Source organism: Podarcis bocagei (genome assembly GCF_964188305.1).
Source record: "Podarcis bocagei genome assembly, chromosome: 16".
Lineage (NCBI taxonomy): Eukaryota > Metazoa > Chordata > Lepidosauria > Squamata > Lacertidae > Podarcis > Podarcis bocagei.
The window spans coordinates 14,812,997-14,832,738 of record NC_138142.1 but is presented as its reverse complement, the minus strand read 5'-3'; the positions used below and the strand labels follow the sequence as shown (position 1 = coordinate 14,832,738).

Sequence of the window (19,742 nt, the reverse complement as noted above, 5' to 3'; positions counted from 1 at the left end):
GTAGCCGTGTTGGTCTGCAATAGTCTTCAGATATGGTATCTGAAGAAGTGTGCATGCACACGAAAGCTCATACCAAGAACTAACTTAGTTGGTCTTTAAGGTGCTACTGGAAGGAATTTTTTTATTTTGAATAATAATAATAATGATAATGATAATAATAATGTTGAATATTAGGAAACCATTACCATGATGTGGACTTCCTGCAACAATCAGAAGCCGCATTTTGGAAGTCAAACGTTCTGGAAGTTGAACGGATTTCTGGAACGGATTCTGATCGACTTCCAAGGTACGACTGTATCGCCCAGGCTTGAAAACCTGAGAAGCTGCTGCTGATCTGTGTAGACAATTCTGAGGCAGATGGCCCCATCGCCTGACTCTATAAGGAAGCTTGCACCCACATGAGGAGTTGCAGAATTGTAGCTTAGAGCAGTGGGGTATTCTTGGGCTCTGGGTTGGCAGAGTTCTCTTTGGCTGATCCCTGAAACACTCCTAGACAGGAAGCGCGAGAAAAGGCTTTCTGTTTGGGATGGGACCTCACCAGAAATCAGCACCTGTCAGAGCTGCTTCCAGATCCTAGCTCACAGAGGATCACGCTAGCCAGCAATCATTAAGTAAAAGTCTTTATTGAATTACAGTTTCCATTCTCAAGCTGCTGCGTGCAACTCTACGTCTAGTGGCTAGATCGGCAAAGTTCCGTCTGAGTCTCCGCCCCTTGTGCACCAACTTAATATCCTAGCCCTGCTCCACCTTTTCCGCCTGACTGTTCTCCTCTGGGTCCCTCTGCTCCCCGGGGTCTCTTCCTTCCTGGATTCTTCTGACGCCGACCCCCCGGACCCCCCTGTCTCCTTGCGCCGGGCTTTAGGACCTGGCTCTCTTTCAGGGCTGCCTACTGCGTCACTTTCCTGTGCATTTGAACTTGGCGCGCGCGCCCAACCTTCCACTTTCCGTCTGACCGTTTCTTCGCTCCCCGATGGAGGTGTGGCCACTCCTGACTCATGCCCTTCCCCCTGTTGTGAGCTGCCAGCGCTTGCTCCCTGGCTCCCTTCCTCTTCCCTGCTCTCTGGCGGTGACGCTGGTCCCGATTTCCAACTGCTCTCCTCTGAGTCCCCTCTGGCTCTATCTTCCTGGGGTGCCCCCCTAGACTCCCCCCTTGCCCTGGCCACTGGTGCTCCTTTCTGTGAATCTTCTGATTCACTGGAAAGGCTCGGAGATCTCGGGTCGTCGTCATCACTCATCTTTTCTTCTGCCTCCTCCCCTTCGCTCTCTGTTTCCTCCCTTGCTCTTGCCTCTGCTCCTGAACCCCTGACAGCACCCTTCCGGGCTCTGACGCATTCCTTGCCTCTGCCCCACTGGCACAACTCTTAGCTCCCTTCTGACACTCATTTAAACCACCAGCTCAGCCAAATTCCATATTATCTCCCTTTGGATGTTCCCCGCCACGCCCAAGACCCATCACAGGGGCCTGTTGCTCTTCCCCCTCGTGCCGATTCGAACAGTGGAATGTCGATAAGGCTCCATCTGTGGCCTTAATCCCCAAAGAGGAACCCGTTCCAAAAAGCATCTTTGAAGACATCGTGTGACACCCGCGAGCCAACCGTGACCTCATGCCGATGCCGGGAACTGGCGGGCAGGCAAGTGGGATGGAGAAGCGTATACCAAAGAGGATTGTAAAATGTGGATTGTAAAAAGATGTGACTGTGAGGAGGAGGAGGAGGTGGAGAAGTCACTGGACGTTGCTCAACAGGAAAGGAAAAATACCAGCAAGGCCAAGCCCAGGAGCCTTGGGGGAAGAGAGATTTATCTGATATGGGCTGGTGGAGGGGAGGGGGTCCATCAAAGGATGGAGGGCAAGAATGCCACACTTCATACGCACACAGGCTAGACACATTGAAACTAAACAGGTCTAAAGAAGAAAGCAAGCCCCGGTGTGCTATAGATCACGGAAAAAACGGGGCTGGGGAAGAGAGAAAAAAGGTCTGGGATGAAATGGCAAGGGTAGTAAATAGGCTCTCTTTAAAACAGCTGACATTCCAATGCCAAGTGACTGGCGCGCTTTAGCCCTTTGTGAAATGCTTACGCAGTAAAAGACAATGAAAAAAAAGAAAAATCAGGAACAGAGGGGTAGGGAGAAGATGGTTCTGCAAACGACAGCACCATTCTAACGTCTAGAAAATGGGGGTGGGAATTGTCGTGTTTCGTGGCCTTTGAGGCTGGAACCACATACCAGGGTGCAGAGAGCTTTTGAAGAAGCCTCCAGACTGTTCGTATTTTGCAAGAGTGATCCACACACATGCTGAGAAGTCTAGGTCTGCAGCATACCAGATAGGAAAGGGATGGGGGGAAATGCACTGAAAATTGCAGAATGTGTGAGTGATTATTGCGAAGGCATATAAACACCCCGCAAGTAAACCAAGCGGAATGTTCATTCTCATATCACCTCCCCACAAACAATTTTGAATGACTGCTCAATAGGGACCAGGTGCAATCTAACCAATAAATAGTAGGTCTGGAGGCGCCTGTAGTAAGGATTTGTTTCCTTGACTAGGTCAGAGTAAAACCTCCCCAAGTAATAAAGGACCCAGTGCATCTTAGGGAACCTACCCACTCCTATTGATCTTCAGCATATTTATTTCTGATTTTCATAAGAATTCAATTTTCAAGGACATAAGAAGAGCCTGCTGCCCATGTAGTCTAGCATCCTGTTCTCACAGCGGCCAACCAGATGTCTGTGGGAAGCATCTGAACACCAGAGCACTCTCACCTTGCAGTGGCATAGCATGGGGGGGGGACAGGGGCAATTGCCCTGGACACAAAATTCTTAGGGGCACAAAATTTCTACACTGCGTGCTGTCTCAGTGCAGCTGTGCCAGACTCTGTCGAAAACGGCTTTTCCATGCGAACCAGGAAGTGACAAATGGAACGACTCTTCTTTTCCTATCTCTGCAGCTGCGATCGCTTGGGTGACACGGACGCCATTAGGCAGTTGAATGCGCATGCGTACGCCATCCGTTTCCCTCCCTCTCATCCCCACTGCATGCAGCCCCCATTGAAGCAATGCCAAAGTGAAGGCAAAATATGCAGGTGAATGCACAGGAAGGACAAAGGGTGGTCGTGCGAGCGCACCGCAGTTTGTGAGGGCAGCGGCTGTGAGGCCTATTAGGCAGAGCAGCCCTGCCTGTGAGGCAGTTTCTCGGGGGGTGGAGAGGCGGCCCCTGGCCGCTCCTATTAGCACCTTCCGTGGGGCAAGCGCAGAACACGGTTCACAGGTCAGGGGATGCAATACCTGCCTTGCCCCGGTCGCTGTCAACCCATGCTATGCCACTGTCCCCTGCTGGGGTTTCCAGCAACTGGCATTCAGGAGCATTGCAGCCTCTGACCATGGATGCGGAGCACAGCCATCAAGGCTAGCAGCACACAATGGAAGGTTTGCAGCCTTATTATTTTTGTGATGGTTATCGTTTGTGTGAGAAGAGTGCCTTGCCTGCAGGGAAGCTCTGAGGTCTAGAAAGGCGGGGGGGGGGAGGGGCAAGCCATGGGTGACCTCCAATGCCATTCATAATCAGAGCAGTCCCACTGAAAGAAACGATCCTGAGTAGATGAAGAGCATAGATTTCCATGGGTCTACTCATAGCAGGATTCAATCAATACAGCACCCTAGGTATCCCAGTGAAACAGTCAGGTAATTTTAGACCGGGGGTGTGTGCGTTAGTGGATTTCTGTTTTTAACCTTTGTTTTGTGTGGCTTTGTGTACAATAGTTGTATAAGAACATAAGGCCAGTGGCTCATTTTGTCCAGCGTCCTGTTCTCACAGTGCCCAACCAGATGCCTGTGGGAATATGCTTAGCTTCAGGGAGCTGAGCAAAAGAGCAATCTTCTTTCCCCTGTGGATTCCAGCAACTGGTACTTGGAAACATTGCTGTTTCTGGCCATAAACCACTCTGATATCTTTTATGAATACAGTGGTACCTCTGGTTACGTACTTAATTCGTTCCAGAGGTCCGTTCTTAACCTGACAGTGTTCTTAACCTGAAGCACCACTTTAGCTAATGGGGCCTCCCGCTGCCGCCGTGCGATTTCTGTTCTCATCCTGGGGCAAAGTTCTTAACCCAAGGTACTATTTCTGGGTTAGCGGAGTCTGTAACCTGAAGCATATGTAACCTGAAGCGTATGTAACCCGAGGTACCACTGTATATGACTATTATTATAAATCAAATCAAATCAAACAAATACATGCAGAGACACCTACAGAGGGGTAACCAGGGTGCCTGGCCTCAGCCAAACACCTTCCTTCTCCCTTCCCCAGCAGCTTTTCATCCCTCTCCCCTCTCTGCCCCATTCCTCACTGTCCTTCTCTTTAACCTTGTTGGGTGAAGCACATCTCCAAGGACATATAAAGTTGATTTTCTAAACCAGGGCTGCTGACTTTGCAACCTGCCAGGAAGGGGGGTGGGTGGCGGCGGCAGCGAAACAGACTAAATTCAAAGCTCCTGCAGTCGGTCACTTTAAAATATAGTCAGCCTTGCGGATGCTTTGGGGGGAGGGGGGGAGGAAGGAAAGCGGATGAATTTAAAGAGGCAGGGGGATGCATGGCAGCATGTCAAGGATTGTTACACACAGCTGGGCTGGAAGTGAAGTGGGGGGGGGGAGTGCATCTAACCAGCATTACAACACAGGAACACAGGAAACCATCTCTAAATATTAGGCTTGGATCTTATGCCCTTTTAGGGAATGTAAGTGGGGAATATATGACGGGAGCTGCTCTGGTTTGGAAAGCAGCAAACCCAGTGGAGATAGTTGGTTGGTTGGGGGGGGGGGCATTACCCCTGGAAACAGTGAAGCAAGGTGTAGTTAGATGCTCAATGGGCCCAGGGACCCACTCAGCAGAATGGGCAGGAGGGCTCTGACAAGCTCCAAGGCTGACCTGCCACATTTTAAAGGAAGAGTCCTCCCCGACACTGTAAGACCATTATGTGGGATCATCCAAGTGTCCCTATTTTCCAGAGATAGTCTCAGATTTAAAGATGCTGTCCCGGTTTCTGATTTGATCCTGGAATGTTACACTTTTCCTTAGGACGCCCCTGTTTTCATGAGCAAATGTGGGAGGGTATGGTTAAAGGTAAAGGGACCCCTGACCATTAGGTCCAGTCGTGGCGGACTCTGGGGTTGCGGCGCTCATCTCGCTTTATTGGCCGAGGGAGCTGGTGTACAGCTTCCGGGTCATGTGGCCAGCATGACTAAGCCGCTTCTGGCGAACCAGAGCAGCGCACGGAAACACCGTTTACCTTCCCGCTGGAATGGTACCTATTTATCTACTTGCACTTTGACGTGCTTTCGAATTGCTAGGTTGGCAGGAGCAGGGACCAAGCAATGGGAGCTCACCCCGTCGTGGGGATTCGAACTGCTGACCTTCTGATCAGCAAGTCCTAGGCTCTGTGGTTTAACCCACAGCGCCACCCGCACCCCTTTTAGGGTATGGTTAGGGCATCCCTATTTTAATTGTAGAAATGTTGGAGGGCATGAGCAGTGGTAAGCAAAGCTTCGGGAACAGTTTATTGATTTGGAGTGTTTCTACTGCACCTACAAACTGAAGTTCTTGAGGCAGCTGGCATTGTCTTTTAAATACAATACTAGGGGAAATGGGAAAAAGGTGTATATAAAGTGTCCCCCCCTCCCCAGCTCTTTGATGATCCAGATTGGGTTTGACCTGATTTGGGCCCTAAATCAGGGATGTTGCACAGACCTAAGGTCCAACAGACAATGCAGGAAAGACTCTTTGCTTCCATCTTCCCCCGTAACAGACGTCACATTTAATATCCTCCCCTTCCTCTCTTAATGTCTCCAGGTCACTTCAGTGAAAAGGAATCCAGAGCTGCCTTGACATGCTCAGTATACAACCTGGGGTGGAACTACACACATTGGGGGAAAAAACGCTATAAGTCAAAAATTGGATTGTTGTAACAAAAGATGGAGGGGGGGGGATGGAAAATCACGTACAAAAAACGCCATCTAGTCTTGCATGTTTATAACACAATTTGTTGTTGTTTTTTGACTAATGTAGCCGAGTCCCTGGATCGTTTCAATTAAGTTCGGGATCTGGGCTTTGTCCAGACAGGGTGATCAACATATTAAATAATCCTACTATGTTCCCTCTTAGCTGCCTTCCCCTCTCCTCCAAAAAAGCTTTGTATCACTTTAGCCTTCCATTGAATTGTGGTATCTCTTCTCTGCATTTGGGGGGGGGGTATCTGGATTTGAAATACATTCCAGAATGTGGCTTCCCGCCAGCTTTTCCATCGGAAGGAAAAGTCTAAACACTTTTCTAAGTGTTCACATGTTAGCATTCAGTGAGCCTACAATCTGCGTACCTGTGTACATAGATGTGTCATACACTTGGGGCTACTTTCACGTAACATTCAACGAGTGCAGAGTCTGCGTACATGATACTTGATCTGTACAAAGTGTGTGTTCTTTCACACAAGATCATCTCCTTCCCTACAGACCCTTCTCAGGTGTAAGATTAGCAGATAGGGGCCTCTTGGTAGTTTCTCCACCCTGATAACTTTGGGGTGGTCCAGGTTGATGGCATTCTTTGTGGCAGCCCCTAAGTTGTGGAATTCCCTTCTCACAAAAGTACATCTTGCACCATTATTGTTTTTGCCGTATGCTGAGGAAACACTTCACCCAAGTCTGTGACACACACAAACACACAAAATTTAGAAAACCCCCAATTCTTGTGACTGTATTTGGCTTTAAACTGTTTTTTAATGTTGCATTTTACATTGTTGAGACCCACCCGGTGACTTCATGCTGGAATTAACAGAACTAATAACAAAATAAACAACAACAATATAAATACAAGCATGCCGAGACCAAAAGAGGAACGAGATTATTAATTTTCAATCAACCTTTTAATGAAAAGTTCATAAAATAACAGTTTCTCATCACTGTACATTAAGACTGCAAATTTCTGAATGCTGAGATCATATTATAATTTCTGTTTTTTTATTTTTATTTTCCCCAATATGACACTTGAGTTGGAGCCACAGCACCCTGCAACTCTGACCTGAATTCAAGCTCTTGAAGGAAATCAACAGAACATTGCAAGAGGAACATCAGCCGTGCAGAGGGAAACATCTGGGATTTTTGGTCTGGCAGAGAGTTAAGGCTTAAACAAGGCAGGGGAGGGGGACGCACCACTGCTTTTCCCAGCTGAACTTTAAATAATAATAATTAAAAAAACAACCCACTAAAGCGTGGCTCTTCCTCTCCCCCTCCCCAAGGGAAGGGAAAAATCTGAATAATCCAAAGCTCGGTTTATTAATTTACGACCATTATCTTGCAACTGATAAAAGTTGTGTGTACATCCAGAATGCAAGACATATATTCCCGTTTGCTGGTAAGAGCAAAACCTATGAACTGTCTTGTTGCGACTTTTCCCACCATGCCTTGCACTAACCTAAGCACCTTGCATTATCCTGTTTGTGATATAAGACATGGCAGTCGGTGCACCCAAACCACATGTTCAACACAGGTAGCAGAGAGAGGATGGGGCGGGGCAGAGAGAATGAGTGGGACGCCTTAAAAAAAGAAGTTCCCATCCTCCAAATCCTTTCCAAGAGTTCTAAAAGACAGTTAAGAGAAAAGAAAAGTATTGCAACATCCACTGGAGGTATGAGTGAGGTAGAAAAACGGGGAAATTATTCCCCATTAACACATGAAGCTCGGAAAGGAAGTCCGGCACAGCACGGAAATCTCACTCCGGATCCTAGGAGCGTCTCCCATTGAAAGGAAAATAATTCGTTTGGAAAGCATTTCAGGAATTGTGCGTGAGAAGCCAGCCCCCACCCACTCACCCCAACTGAACGCTTACGAGAACATGGGAGTGAAGGCCAGCAGGAGGGACTGAAGGACTGGGACAAAAACTCAGCGTTGCATCGAGTGAGAGGTTTAGCTAGTAGTAGGAGGCAGCCTTCCCCATCTAGGTGCCCTCCCAAGTGCTTGGGCCTGCAGATGGGAGTTGGTAGTCCGAAAACCCGGAAGGCACCAGGTTGGAAAAGCAACTTGTTTAATGAGTCAGTGGCTGCAAGGTTTTTGTGGTCTTCATTTTAATGTCACTGCGTATTGAATATATCTAGTTGAAAGGCTTTTATTTCCTAGATGCCTGTGCAACGTACGCCTGTAGGGGTGGAAAACAGCACCCACAGCAGTGAAACGCCGAGGGCTCGATTTCTAGGGGGTTTGCAATCTTACTGCCTTAAGACCCCACAAAAAGGTTTGCTTTTTAAGACTCCAGGTTCAAAAGAATTGAGTTTTACACGGCGGTGGCAGCTGGCACGTAACATTTTCTCAACAACCACATGGGTGGACAGGACCCCAGAAGAGAGAGGGGTGCTTAATGCTTCACCCCACCAGCTGTTTCCTCCTCAGCAGGTACACATCTGGAACCCTGCACAGGATGGAGGGGAATTTGGAGTAGGAAAAAAGCAGGCAGGCAAAGACTAGACAGTCCTTGTACATTTCTAATGCTGGGCACCCATCGGGATGAGACACAGCGCACTTGTATGATCCAAGTTGGCCCTCCAGATGTGCCTTCCCTGCCCTTTTAAATAAGGGGCATCCCGGTAATGGGCAGTATCCAATGCCCTTGTTCTGGCGCTACACATGCCATGTTATCTGCGCACTACGTCTCTTGATGTCTTCATAGGTCTTTAGACCTAGCAGCACTTGACTGAAAAGGTCCATCTTGGCCCTTAAACTGCTAATTCCCCCAATTTCAGAGACCCTGCTTGTCCTACTTAGAATGGCAGGGCTCTCAGAGGCGATTTGTGGTCATTTCTCAGGCTCAGCATCCTTGCGCTGCCTAATGCTTTTGCCCTGCGGAAGGAATGACAACTCTCATCTTGACAGCATGATGCAAGCAGGAAAAGATTGGTTGCAACTGGAATTTGTTGGGACGTGGCAGGAGACTCCCCATTGCCTGAGCTTTAACACAATAGCTGTGGTCCCTTTTGGCAATAGGTTGGGCAGGTGCTATGAAATGATGTGAACGGTCCCAGATAATGAGAAATGTTTGAGCATGTGGTAGTATGGGAACACTGCGGCCGCATCACGTCAAAAACATCCACAAGCATGGTGCATAATCCATTTCCCCCCTTTGTAACCTATTCCCCCCACCCCTTTGCTAACCTCATCTCTATGCCAAAATATTTGACCATTATTGCTTGCACTGTAAACACTGAGGAAAAGGGAAAGACATTGGAATGGGCTGGGACATTTTCCTATCCAAGCACCAGCATGGAACATGGCTCACACTGCCTGCACCTATCTCTTTTTCTTTCTTGCCATGATAATCAAACCCTGACCATGTCCCACACCACTGCTCCACTTCAGATCATAGGTTTTGTCAGCTATCACCAAATGCCCCAGGTGTTTCCTTTTCAGGCCTGACATTCCTGCGTTTTAGAACAGAAGTGACATGGTAAAAAATAAAAATACTGCTAACCCAGACTTTGACCTGCACTGTTCAAAATCAGTGCTTGACATCCTTGCTCACACACGCACGTGTATACATCTGCACACGCACACACGCGCACACACACACACAAACATATGAGAGAGAAAAAAAGAGGACAGGAAATCGTATAAGAATGACATTGTAACTGGAAACATTTAAATACAGCAAAACAAATCCGTCTTCTATGCAAAAAAGCTACAAAAGTCCAGTCTTTGTATTGTCTTCACAGGCTATGGTTTATGGCTATGCTGAGAGTCTCTGAGATTCTTTTTTGTTTTTTTAAGTTTTAAAACTTTTTAATACATTTTTTATTTTATTTTTACTCTTTGAAATCCTGTAGCAAAGACCCTGCGGACACATCTTTTCATCTTTTGCAAATGCTCTGAGTTTCTTTTTTTTCCTTGCAAAACTGTGCATACAGAATTTTGAGAAATAAATACATTCATTACTGCACATACATATTGATACAAAAAACAACACTGTCAAATAGTGTTTGCACCATCTTTGTTAGATATTCAAGACCAGGCAAAATTAATTTGTTTGTTTTCCATCAGGCTTCTCCTGCCTCTTCTCACCCCAAAGTAGGTTTTTTCCCCTCTCTCCGAAAAAAATAATAATGAGGTGGCTTTGGCGTTAAGTGGAAAAACAGCACTAAATTAAACAAAAAATGCCAAGTGGAGAAGTGTGTATAATTTTGGGAGGTGGGAGCTTCATAATTATAAATTTTCTTCGGTGGTCATTCTCATTTTTCTCTAAGATGCAAAACTAAGCATGCCTTTTTTAAAACATGGAAATACTTTGTATGTCTTGCATTGCCTTTTTCTTTCTTCCTTTAGAAAAAACAAGAATATACAAAGAGCACTTCCACTCGTGAGCACTACAACTTGGGATCTTGCCTACCCAGGTCACAGTCTGGCCAGACCACCAGAGAGGGAACGGAAACACCAGGCCCGTAAACAGGACAAGAAATGGCTTCTCATCTATGTTGTACATTGGGTAGCTCAGAGGTCCATGGCATTTAACACACCCCGCTGAGATAGAAAGTGGTGTGCTTCCTCTATAGTGCCCACCAGACTGCGAACTGGGTCAGGCAGACTTGCTGATTTGGAGACTTGCATGTCAACTCCCCATCCCTGGCCAAGCCTCATTGGAGTGAATTAATCCAAATCGTCAAAAGAAGAAAGAAAAAAACCAGAAAGTGGTAGGAATCTAAGCAATTTTGGCATATGCGCCCATGCATCTGAACCCAGGGAGGGCACATACCAGATAAGACTACCTCTCAAAGGTAGCCCAAGGCTGGTCTTTTGATTACCGAGCCCTTTTAATACCTGTGGACATTTCGGTACAGGACCAGCTAAGGCCCTTCCTCCTTTCTGAGGCTAATCCTCTAAAATAAAGCTACTTGTCAGAAGCTCTTTGGTGTCTTCTGAAAACATTGTGGCTCTTCAGAGTAGCCCACGGCTGGAATATATACATATATATATAAATATTATATTTGGCAATTTCCCATTAGCAGGGGCTTCTCGGCTAACGTTAGGCGTCTGTTTGCCCTCCTCCAAAAGGCAGTGTCCCCCTGGTTTTCTCCATCATCTGCTGCTCCCACCATCCCCACTCAGATATGTGATTGCTGGAGGACATATCCATCCACATCCTTTATCTCCCTCTTTCCCTTTCTTACAAAACCCTTCAAATCCAGCACCATATGTATTAACCACCAATGGATGCCATTCTTCCTATGCAATGCAGCTTTAACAGATGGAAGCCCGCCTCTATGAAATTCCCTGCTTCCTCGACGCGATCCTGTCTGTCCCTGAACTGCTCTGAATGGAAATCTCTTTCCTGTTTTCAGGGTATCAACTAGTGAGGCCTATGTGACTCTTTCCCCCTCCGACACCTGATGCATCCGAAAAATGTGGTGGAATGCAGATTACTTCCTAAACAGAGTTGGTGAGAAATACGTATATAATTTAATTTAATGCCCCTCCATTAAACAAAATTGTGTTAAGCCATTTGACAGCTAAACCAATGGAAAAAGCAAAGATTAATTTTGACTGGCCCCTAGATCTGTTGAGGTCTGTAACTGTAGAAGTTTATGTAAACAATGAGATAAATATATTAATTTTTTTTTCTGAGCCAAGCGAGGTTCCATACTCATTTCAAAATGTGCTTTGGTTTAAAAAATAGTTTTGTGGATTTGGGTATGAGCTATCTTTTCTTTTCTTTTTAATACAACTTCTTCTACTTTATTCTTTATTTTCCTCTCCTGTTATTCCGAAAACATTCTGGATCTAAACTGACTAAAGCATATCATCAAGCTGCCAGGCCCCTGCACTTCAAAAGAAAGAAAGAAAATCCTCAGGAGGCTCATTCTGTATCTCCAAAAAAACAAAACAAAAAACAGAACCAAAAAAATGTAATTCCTTCCCCACCCCACCCAACAAACTCTTAAAATCTTAAATATGAAACTAGTGTTTTGCTTTTTCATTAAAATACAGAAAATGCTTGATACAATACTATGTCGTACAAATGCAGTTGAGTGTTCAGACACTCTAAATGAGCCCTGAACAGTCCCTGAAGTTTTGAGTATTATTCGGTTTTTCTTTTCATTATTATTGTCACAATTTGGAAAGAAGTCATCATTCGGTATTATATGGAACACAACTCTATACAACTACTTTCGGAGAAAAAGGGGGGATGCAGGGGGGGGGGAAGAAAAAGGAGAAACTCTCCCTCCCCATTTTTGTACAATACTCACGCTGTACACAGACTTTTTGTCATGTTAAGTGCTGAGGGGAAGAAATAAAAAATAAAATAAAAAGGAGGCTCCTTTAACAATAATTAATGAATAAGGGGGGGGGGACACACCCCGAACAACAAATGGGTCCTGAAACTTCCAAGATTCCAAAATTTCAAACCATTAGCAAAAGGAAACCCAAATCAAGCCTAACATTTCTACCCTTGCCCACCCCCAACAACTACTGGATGAAAGAAATTTTTTTGAGGGATCATAGGATCAACTCTTGAGCTCCTCTTTGGAGAACTACAGGAGGACATTTAATAACCAAACAGCAACTTGCTATGTATACAACCAGACAAAAGATGCAATTCCCTGCAGCACCTGCCTCCCAGAAAGAATACTTTTAAGCGCACATCTTGGCCACCGGAAAAGGGGGGGGGGAGAGGAGTGGTAAAAAATGTCACAAAGTGGGAATGGGTGCTACAAAGTTTAAGGAGCCGCTCGTAATTCACTTGCTCCTTTGGCTCAGCAAAAAAGTCTGTCGCGCCTCGGACGGGTCTTGACCACCAGGGCGATGCCATGCCTTGGCATTAATGCTATTTTGAATTGTGGTCATTGCCAGTTGAAAGGAAAGTGCGCTGGGCGGGGAAGAGGAAAACCTTCGCACAAACTGCGGCATGGAATGGAGAGAACCGCTGTTGCTTTGTAACTGCAACAGGAAAAGCAGGGTGTGTGTGGCGAGAATCGAGTTAGGCATTCTGCTTTCTTTTCTTTTTTTTTTTGGAGGGTGAGGTAGGAATAAAAAGCAGAGTGAATCTCAACTCTTGGCTTCAGATACCAGATTACTGGCTCAGGACTTGGTTCCAAAGGCATCTCAAGAGTAGAAAGGGTGGGGAAAGGGGTCTGGATAACGTGAGAAGGAAGCTGACGGGGAAGAGCCGAGCCCTGTCGGTTTGCGCTGTTCAAAAATAAAATAAAATAAAAATCAACACCTGTGCCCTTTGGCTCCTGGGTGGGGGGAACAACCCTGCCGATCGAGGCCTTACGTCCCTGAAAGTATGAATTCACAGGTGCTGGTTTAGTTTTTATCTGGCTTTGGCAAGGCATGTGCACCAAATCCACCACGGATATCTCTACGTGAACGTCTGTGGTGGCTGTGCAGTACAGATCTCATATAATCTAACACCTGCAACACAACTGGGCCTGGTCTATTACACAGGGGCACTGCAATCCATTAACCTCTAGCGGGTCTTTATTATGGAGCTCCACAGTCAGCAAGGACCTTCCTTTTAATTTCATGTATGTGTGTGAGCAGCTTGGAGCACACAAAAGGATGTTAAAAAAAGAGTGGGAAAGCCTCTCCCCGCTCTGAACTCCCAAGTTGCCTACAGGGTTGAAGGTGAAGATTTACAGGCTACGTTATTTTATTTTTTTCATCGCCTCCCACAAAGCAGACAGCAGATTGAATCCAGACTTAGTCCTACTGAGGTCAGTAGGCCCATATGACTTAAGTCTGTATCCAACCCAACGGTAGTGTTTTGTTTTTTAATAGAAAAAAAAGGAAAAGAAATGTATCTTATGATTTTTTTGGGGTGGTGGTCTTAGAACGAATCGTTCCACATCAGTGCTCTGTTAGCATCTCACAAAACCTACATGAAAATCAAAATGGCGACACTAGAACAAGAGAATTAGAAAGCAGCCCGACATTGCGTGAGGAAAAGTTATATGGAATGGGGAAGGAACCTTTTCTTGTAACGCGACAAGACAAAATATGGTTGCGTTTAATCTGTGGCCCTCCAAATATTTCCAGACTACACCTCCCATCACCCAATATTATTGACCTTGCTGGCTGGGAGTTGAGAGTTTAGGGATAACGGGAAGCCTTTCCTGCATGGAGGTCTGAGTGACCCAAAAACACTTTATACGGTCTATTTCTTAAGAGGGAAAAAAGTTTTTTTTGGGGGGGGGGGAGAAGAGGGAGAAAAATAATAATGAAAGCTTATCTTTGTTTTTTATTTGAATATGCTCAACTTTTTTCCTTTTTCTTTTTTTTGGTCTAAACTTAAAAAGACACAAGATTTTTTTTCCTTTTCTGAAGAAAAAAAAAAGACATAGGGCTTTGGTGAACCCTACCAATAATAATAATAATAATATTAATAATAATAATTATAATAATAATAATAAAGAGAACAATGGTTTTGAGCAAGAAAGTTAAAGCGGGGGGGAAATGTAAACCTTACTCAATTTTAAACAGGATGATTCTAAAGGGACTGCAAAAAATGTTTTACCACCGCACTTCCCCCCAACACACTGGGGGGCAATGGTGGGGAAGCCATCGCTTTTCCCAAAAAGTCACGCCAACAAAGTCTAGGGGCCACAAAATGGCGGGCGATAGACTCTGTCCGCTCCTCTAAAACCTATAGCAGCTGTTGGCTGTGAAGTCTTCTACAGAGGCTGTTGGAAACGTTTGCTCTTCCGAACTTTCCAACTCGTGTGTGGCGTGCGTTTTAAGATTTCCTTGACGACTACCATCGCCGCCATCATGAAAAGAGCAGGAGAAAAAATACCACACACCCCGCCATCTCCCTCACCACCACCCCCTCAACGAAAAGGGAGGATATGAAACACTTTGGTTGGGCTTCCCACACACTCTTATTGCACTCTGGATCCTAGGAAAACGGCGCCTGCTACAACGGCGTTCCCTTATCCTGTCAGATGGTCACTTTTTTTGCTAATCCAGATGTGTTAAGGAAAGCAACGGACAGTAGACATTCCCCACAAAAAACAGCATCCAGGTGCAATAGAACAAAGCTGGAAAGAGACCAGAAGCTCTTAAAGAAAAGAAAAAAAGTTTCCTCATGGACAGAAAAATCAGTAATTTTGGTGAAAAGCCAGTGCCCCCCTACAGCACTATTCACTCGGGCTTCTGGCTTGCAATCTACCTATTGTCTTTGGCCAAGGTTTGCTTCAAAATGCTCATTTTAAATGGACTTCTTGAGGGTAGGATGAGGTGGCAAAAAAATCCCTTAAACGTTTTAATTTAGTTTCTACTTTGTACACTTACTTACAAGGGGTGGGGTGGGGTGGGAGGAAGAGGGGCAAGGGGGACAAAACGCCACACCTAATATTTCACTAACCATCTTATTGTTCTCGTGAATTCAAGAGGTAGCAAAGGGAACGGGCCGAACCCGTTCTTTAGTGAGGGAGAAAAAAGCTAAACACACACACACACACACACACACACAAAATAAAGATGTACCTAAAGGAACTTGTAGCAATTCCAGCCTATTATCAAACCCACTCCCTGCGCCCGCTCTTATGTTAAGAGTTACCTCAAAACCTTCCAGTTCCAACAATTACATAAACGTTTTAACAATTTTCTTTTCCCCCCTCTTAATAAAACAAGTACCTCTAAGCAAAGAATATCCATACGAACTATTGGTTTTTTTGGGGGGTGGGGGGAGAAACATAAAAGACGACCCCTGCTCAGCTGAAGTAAATTCCCCAGGGGCACCCGACTCCCATTCAGTCATGGATAAGGTTGAAGTAAATTTAAGTAAAGTATAGGACAAAAACATGGAGGTGAAGAGGTACATGTTTGGTGTGCAACGGCTAAGTAGGCCGAACTCCATCGCTGAAAAATAATGGTGGGGTGGGGAAAAGAAAAATATGCCACCTTTCATAGACTGAAAACATGCAAAAACTATTGAGGATTCATTAAGACTCTCCCCCATGTGAGAGACGGTCAACTGACTGGGCCACCAACAAAATTTTCCTCAACTGCAGCCAATAAAAGAAATTCTGAGGCGTTTTCTGAGAAAAGAAAAAATGACGATAATAACAGCAAAACGAATTGGATTCTGTGGCAAGAAATGCTCCCACTGGTAGCTTTTAGGGGCAACAACCAATGTCTATGGTTAGGAGAGCAGGGGGTGAGCGGAAATTAAGGCCCATGGCTAGGAAAAATAGCCACAGGAACCGGAAAAGTCTGTGCGCAACATCCATCTGCATTGGGGGGTGGGGAGGAATAATACTTGGGTCAAGTTTTAGAAACGGAAATCCAAAGTGCTAAGAAAGGAAAGTGAGGGATGTGAAGCAGCTTACGGCCGGTCTTTCCTCCCCACCCCAATCGCAAGGATCGGCCCCTTTGGGCCGCCATTTCCAATTAGCATCAACTGGGAAGGAATTTCTTCCACCTCACCCTCCACCTTTTCTCTCCACACCTTATAGGCTTATAGTTAAGCTAGATGTCCCCACAACCTTAAGCAGAGTAGTGGCATTTCTTGACCTCAACGGCAAAGAAAAAAAGAGGGGTGGGTGGGTGGCATGGGGGAGAAAAACACAAATGGGGAGACAGCAGCTTCATTGTGGGCTGGCTTTTCTTTGTATATTTGGAGTTTGGGGGACGGGGAAGAGAAAGAAATAAAGCTCTGCTTGTTTGAGGCCCCCCCATGACTGAACAGGGACGGGAACGGCCCTTATTTGTTTCTTTCTTTTTCTTTCTTTCTTTTTTTTAAAGCAGCAAGTCTAGGGAAAGGTATATGTTTATGGCGGGTGGGCTCAGAGCTCATTGCAGAGTCTTTGGCTTTATGTAGGAGAGGTATGCATTCGCAGGTGGCTGATGAGATTGCGCTGCTGGGTGAACTTCCCGCCACACAGCTGACATTCGTAGGGCTTTTCCCCTGAGTGGACGCGCATATGCTCTGTCAGTCGGTACTGCCGGGTAAAGCGCATCCCGCACTCCTCGCATGCAAAGGGCTTGAGGCCCAAGTGGCTGCGCATGTGACGCGTCATGGTGCCCCGCTGCGTGAACATCTTGCCGCAGATATTGCATGGGAAAGGCCGCGTCAGCCAGTGAGTCTTCTCGTGCTGCCGGAGAGTGGCCGGGTCTTTGTAGCTCTTCTCGCACACAGAGCATTTGAAGGGCCGCGACTCCGTGGTGTAGGGCTGGTTGGGGTTGGACAGATCCTCCGCTTCCTCCTCTTTGTCGTCGTACGTCCCTTCCTCCTTGATGTACAGGTCTTCCTCGGTGTGTTTCTCCACGTGGGCGTTTAGCTGCTCGGAACTGGGGAAGCCCTTCCCGCACGGGATGCAGACGTAAAGGTTGTCCCCAAAGGCCACCGGCTCGTAGCCTTCCTGCCGGTAGACGTAGTTGGCGCTAGTGTGCCCGCCACTCTCGCTCTCGCTCTGCCCGCTGTCGTCACTGTTCTCCTTCCCGTTCTCGACATCCTCTTTGCAGGTGAACGGCAGCTCCGACCCGTAGGCGCCCAGGCCGAGGCTCCGCTCCGCCGACTTGCACAAGGGGCCCATCAGGATCCCGTTGGGCAGTCCTTCGTTCTCCTCGCCGCCTTTGCCACCCTCCTTCCTGTCGAAGGCGCTCTCTTTCTTGAGCCACTCCTTCTTGCGCGACGAATGGCGCAGGCTTTTTCTCTGGCTGCCTTCCGGGAGGGACTGGCGGTCTTCGCTCAAGTCCATTTCCATGGGTTCGCAGTTGTCGGGGAGGTTGGGCGCGGCTCCGGCGGCGGACTCGTCAAACGATGAGGCACTGTTGGCTGCAGGGGCTGAGGCAGGTCGGGGGGAGCCACGCTGGCTTTCGCCGTGCGGCGTGTCGTCCTGGGATGGTGCCGGGGGAAGCGAGGGGCTTTTCTTGGACAGGTCGAGGCCCAGCTCCTGGTCCCCGCTGCTCCCGTTCGCACTGCTGCTACTCCCATCTCCGCCGTTCTTGCCGATCCCCCTACTCAAGGCATGCGAGTTCTCTTGGTTGGAGCTGCTGATGAAGACCTCGTCGTCCGAGATCTTCCCCTTTGGCATCTCCTTCAAGTGAGAGCCCTTCAGCCCCTCGGCTGACCCTGAATAACGAGTGATGACTGAAGCAGTGGAAAGTCTCTGGCTCCGAGGGGGTCTCCCGACGCTGGGGGCGCCGCCGGCCCTGCCAGCGAAGGACCTCCCGTTGCGTTTCAGCTTCTTCCTGCAGAGGGCAGCTAGGTCGGGTAGCTGGAGGTAGCTTGCGGCCGTGAGGAGAGCATTGAAGTTCTGTTCACCAGGCTGGTCGGTCATTAAGAGCTTCCCAGTATAAATAAAGTCCAAGATTTGCCGGAACACTGTGGGGTTGACCATGTCGGTATCTAGGTTGATCAGGTTGTCGTGCAGGACGAGGGATTTGAAGTACATGCTGCTGGCTGCGAGGATATTCTTGTGGGCACGGAAGAGGGCATTTTCCACGACAATGATCACATCACAGAGGAAACCTTTGGCTCGTTGCTGGTTTAGTTGCAGCAGCAGTTGTTTGGCATGATTTGGCAGTTCCATCTCCACCTTCTCTTCCTTTCCCCGTTTACTTTATTACCTGCAAAAAAGAGAGAAGCAAACAGAACGAAACAGTGAGCCCATTGGCCACTTGCACCAGCATCTCTTACCTCAAGGAACCTGTGGCCCTCCAGATGTTGCTGGATTAAAACTGCTATCATCCCTGGCCACACTGGCTGGTAGGGATGATGGAAACATTTGGAGGGCCACAGGTTTCCCATCCCTCTGCTACATGCATTTCAAACACTGCCCAGATTTTATTTATCTTTTAAAATACATAATTAGGTGCTTTTAGGGTCCCAGTATAGAGCACTGCATGTCTTGAAGGTCTCCCATCCCTGTAGGTAGTTCTCTTGCTAGTGTATTTATTTCATTTCTACCCCTCCTCTCCTCCAAGGAGCTCAAAAGGGCATACATGGTAGGCCTGGGCGAAACATTGCCCAGAGCCAGAGCATGGTGGTGCCTTCACCTGGCGTTATATTGCGGGTGGGGCTTGCCTGCGCCCAAGTCCCTCTTCTAATGCACCGACCTACGGTCTTCTGCATATCTAGAGGACTCAGAATGTATAAACTGCAACTATTTCAGAAAGGTTCCATTTTGCTTCCTGCGTGACAGGAAGTCAACCAGCTGAGTTTGCTATCAGAAGGCATAGCTGCTGCAACTGAAAACACATTTATCAGCGTTTACTACCTGAAGAGACAGTGATGCCAGGTGGAAGGAAAGCAGTGGGCAGCCATTTTGCATCCATATGAATGAATCTAAGTGAGTGCATGTTACCATCAAGATGCAGTTGGTCCACAGCTCAGAGATTTATTCTTAACAGACATAACAATATCCCCTGCGCAAGACCAAACACTGACAGTGATTTACTAGAGACAGTTACCAGAACATAGCGGGAAATTGGCCTGCTTATAAATGCTGAGGCTAATGAACACTAACAAACAAATCCGACCCTAATGAACTGGTTTAATTCTGAACCATCTTTGGGGCCCTGGCGGGGCTGGAAAGGCAGCATCATAAAATGTAATCAAAACCAAACCATCCAAGAATGAAACCAAACCAAGCCTTGGAGAGCCAAAATTAAGGTGCAGCAGAGAGGGGGAACTGCATTTTGAAAAGACCTTTACGATGGGTTATAAAAGGTGCTTCCCAGCCCACTGAAGCAAAGCAGGATGAAACCTCTT

At 46.9% G+C, this 19,742-nt stretch overlaps 1 protein-coding gene and 1 long non-coding RNA gene across 11 annotated transcripts in view; one reads left to right on the top strand and one right to left on the bottom strand.

Moving 5' to 3' along the window:
* The first annotated feature begins 11,038 nt into the window (after positions 1 to 11,038).
* Positions 11,039 to 16,033, top strand: LOC308576092. Its single transcript, XR_014003078.1, has 2 exons — positions 11,039 to 11,462; positions 11,819 to 16,033. It is a non-coding gene; the product is annotated as an uncharacterized lncRNA (long non-coding RNA).
* The window catches only part of HIC2 (HIC ZBTB transcriptional repressor 2), a 138,494-nt gene continuing 134,394 nt past the window's right edge, over positions 15,643 to 19,742 (bottom strand). For all 10 annotated transcript variants that reach the window (XM_081174939.1, XM_081174942.1, XM_081174938.1 and 7 more), the window contains one exon: positions 15,643 to 18,598. In XM_081174939.1, the coding sequence (XP_081031065.1) occupies positions 16,840 to 18,561 (1,722 nt within the window). In that variant the 5' untranslated portion in view covers positions 18,562 to 18,598 and the 3' untranslated portion in view covers positions 15,643 to 16,839. The remainder of the gene's footprint in view (positions 18,599 to 19,742) is intronic.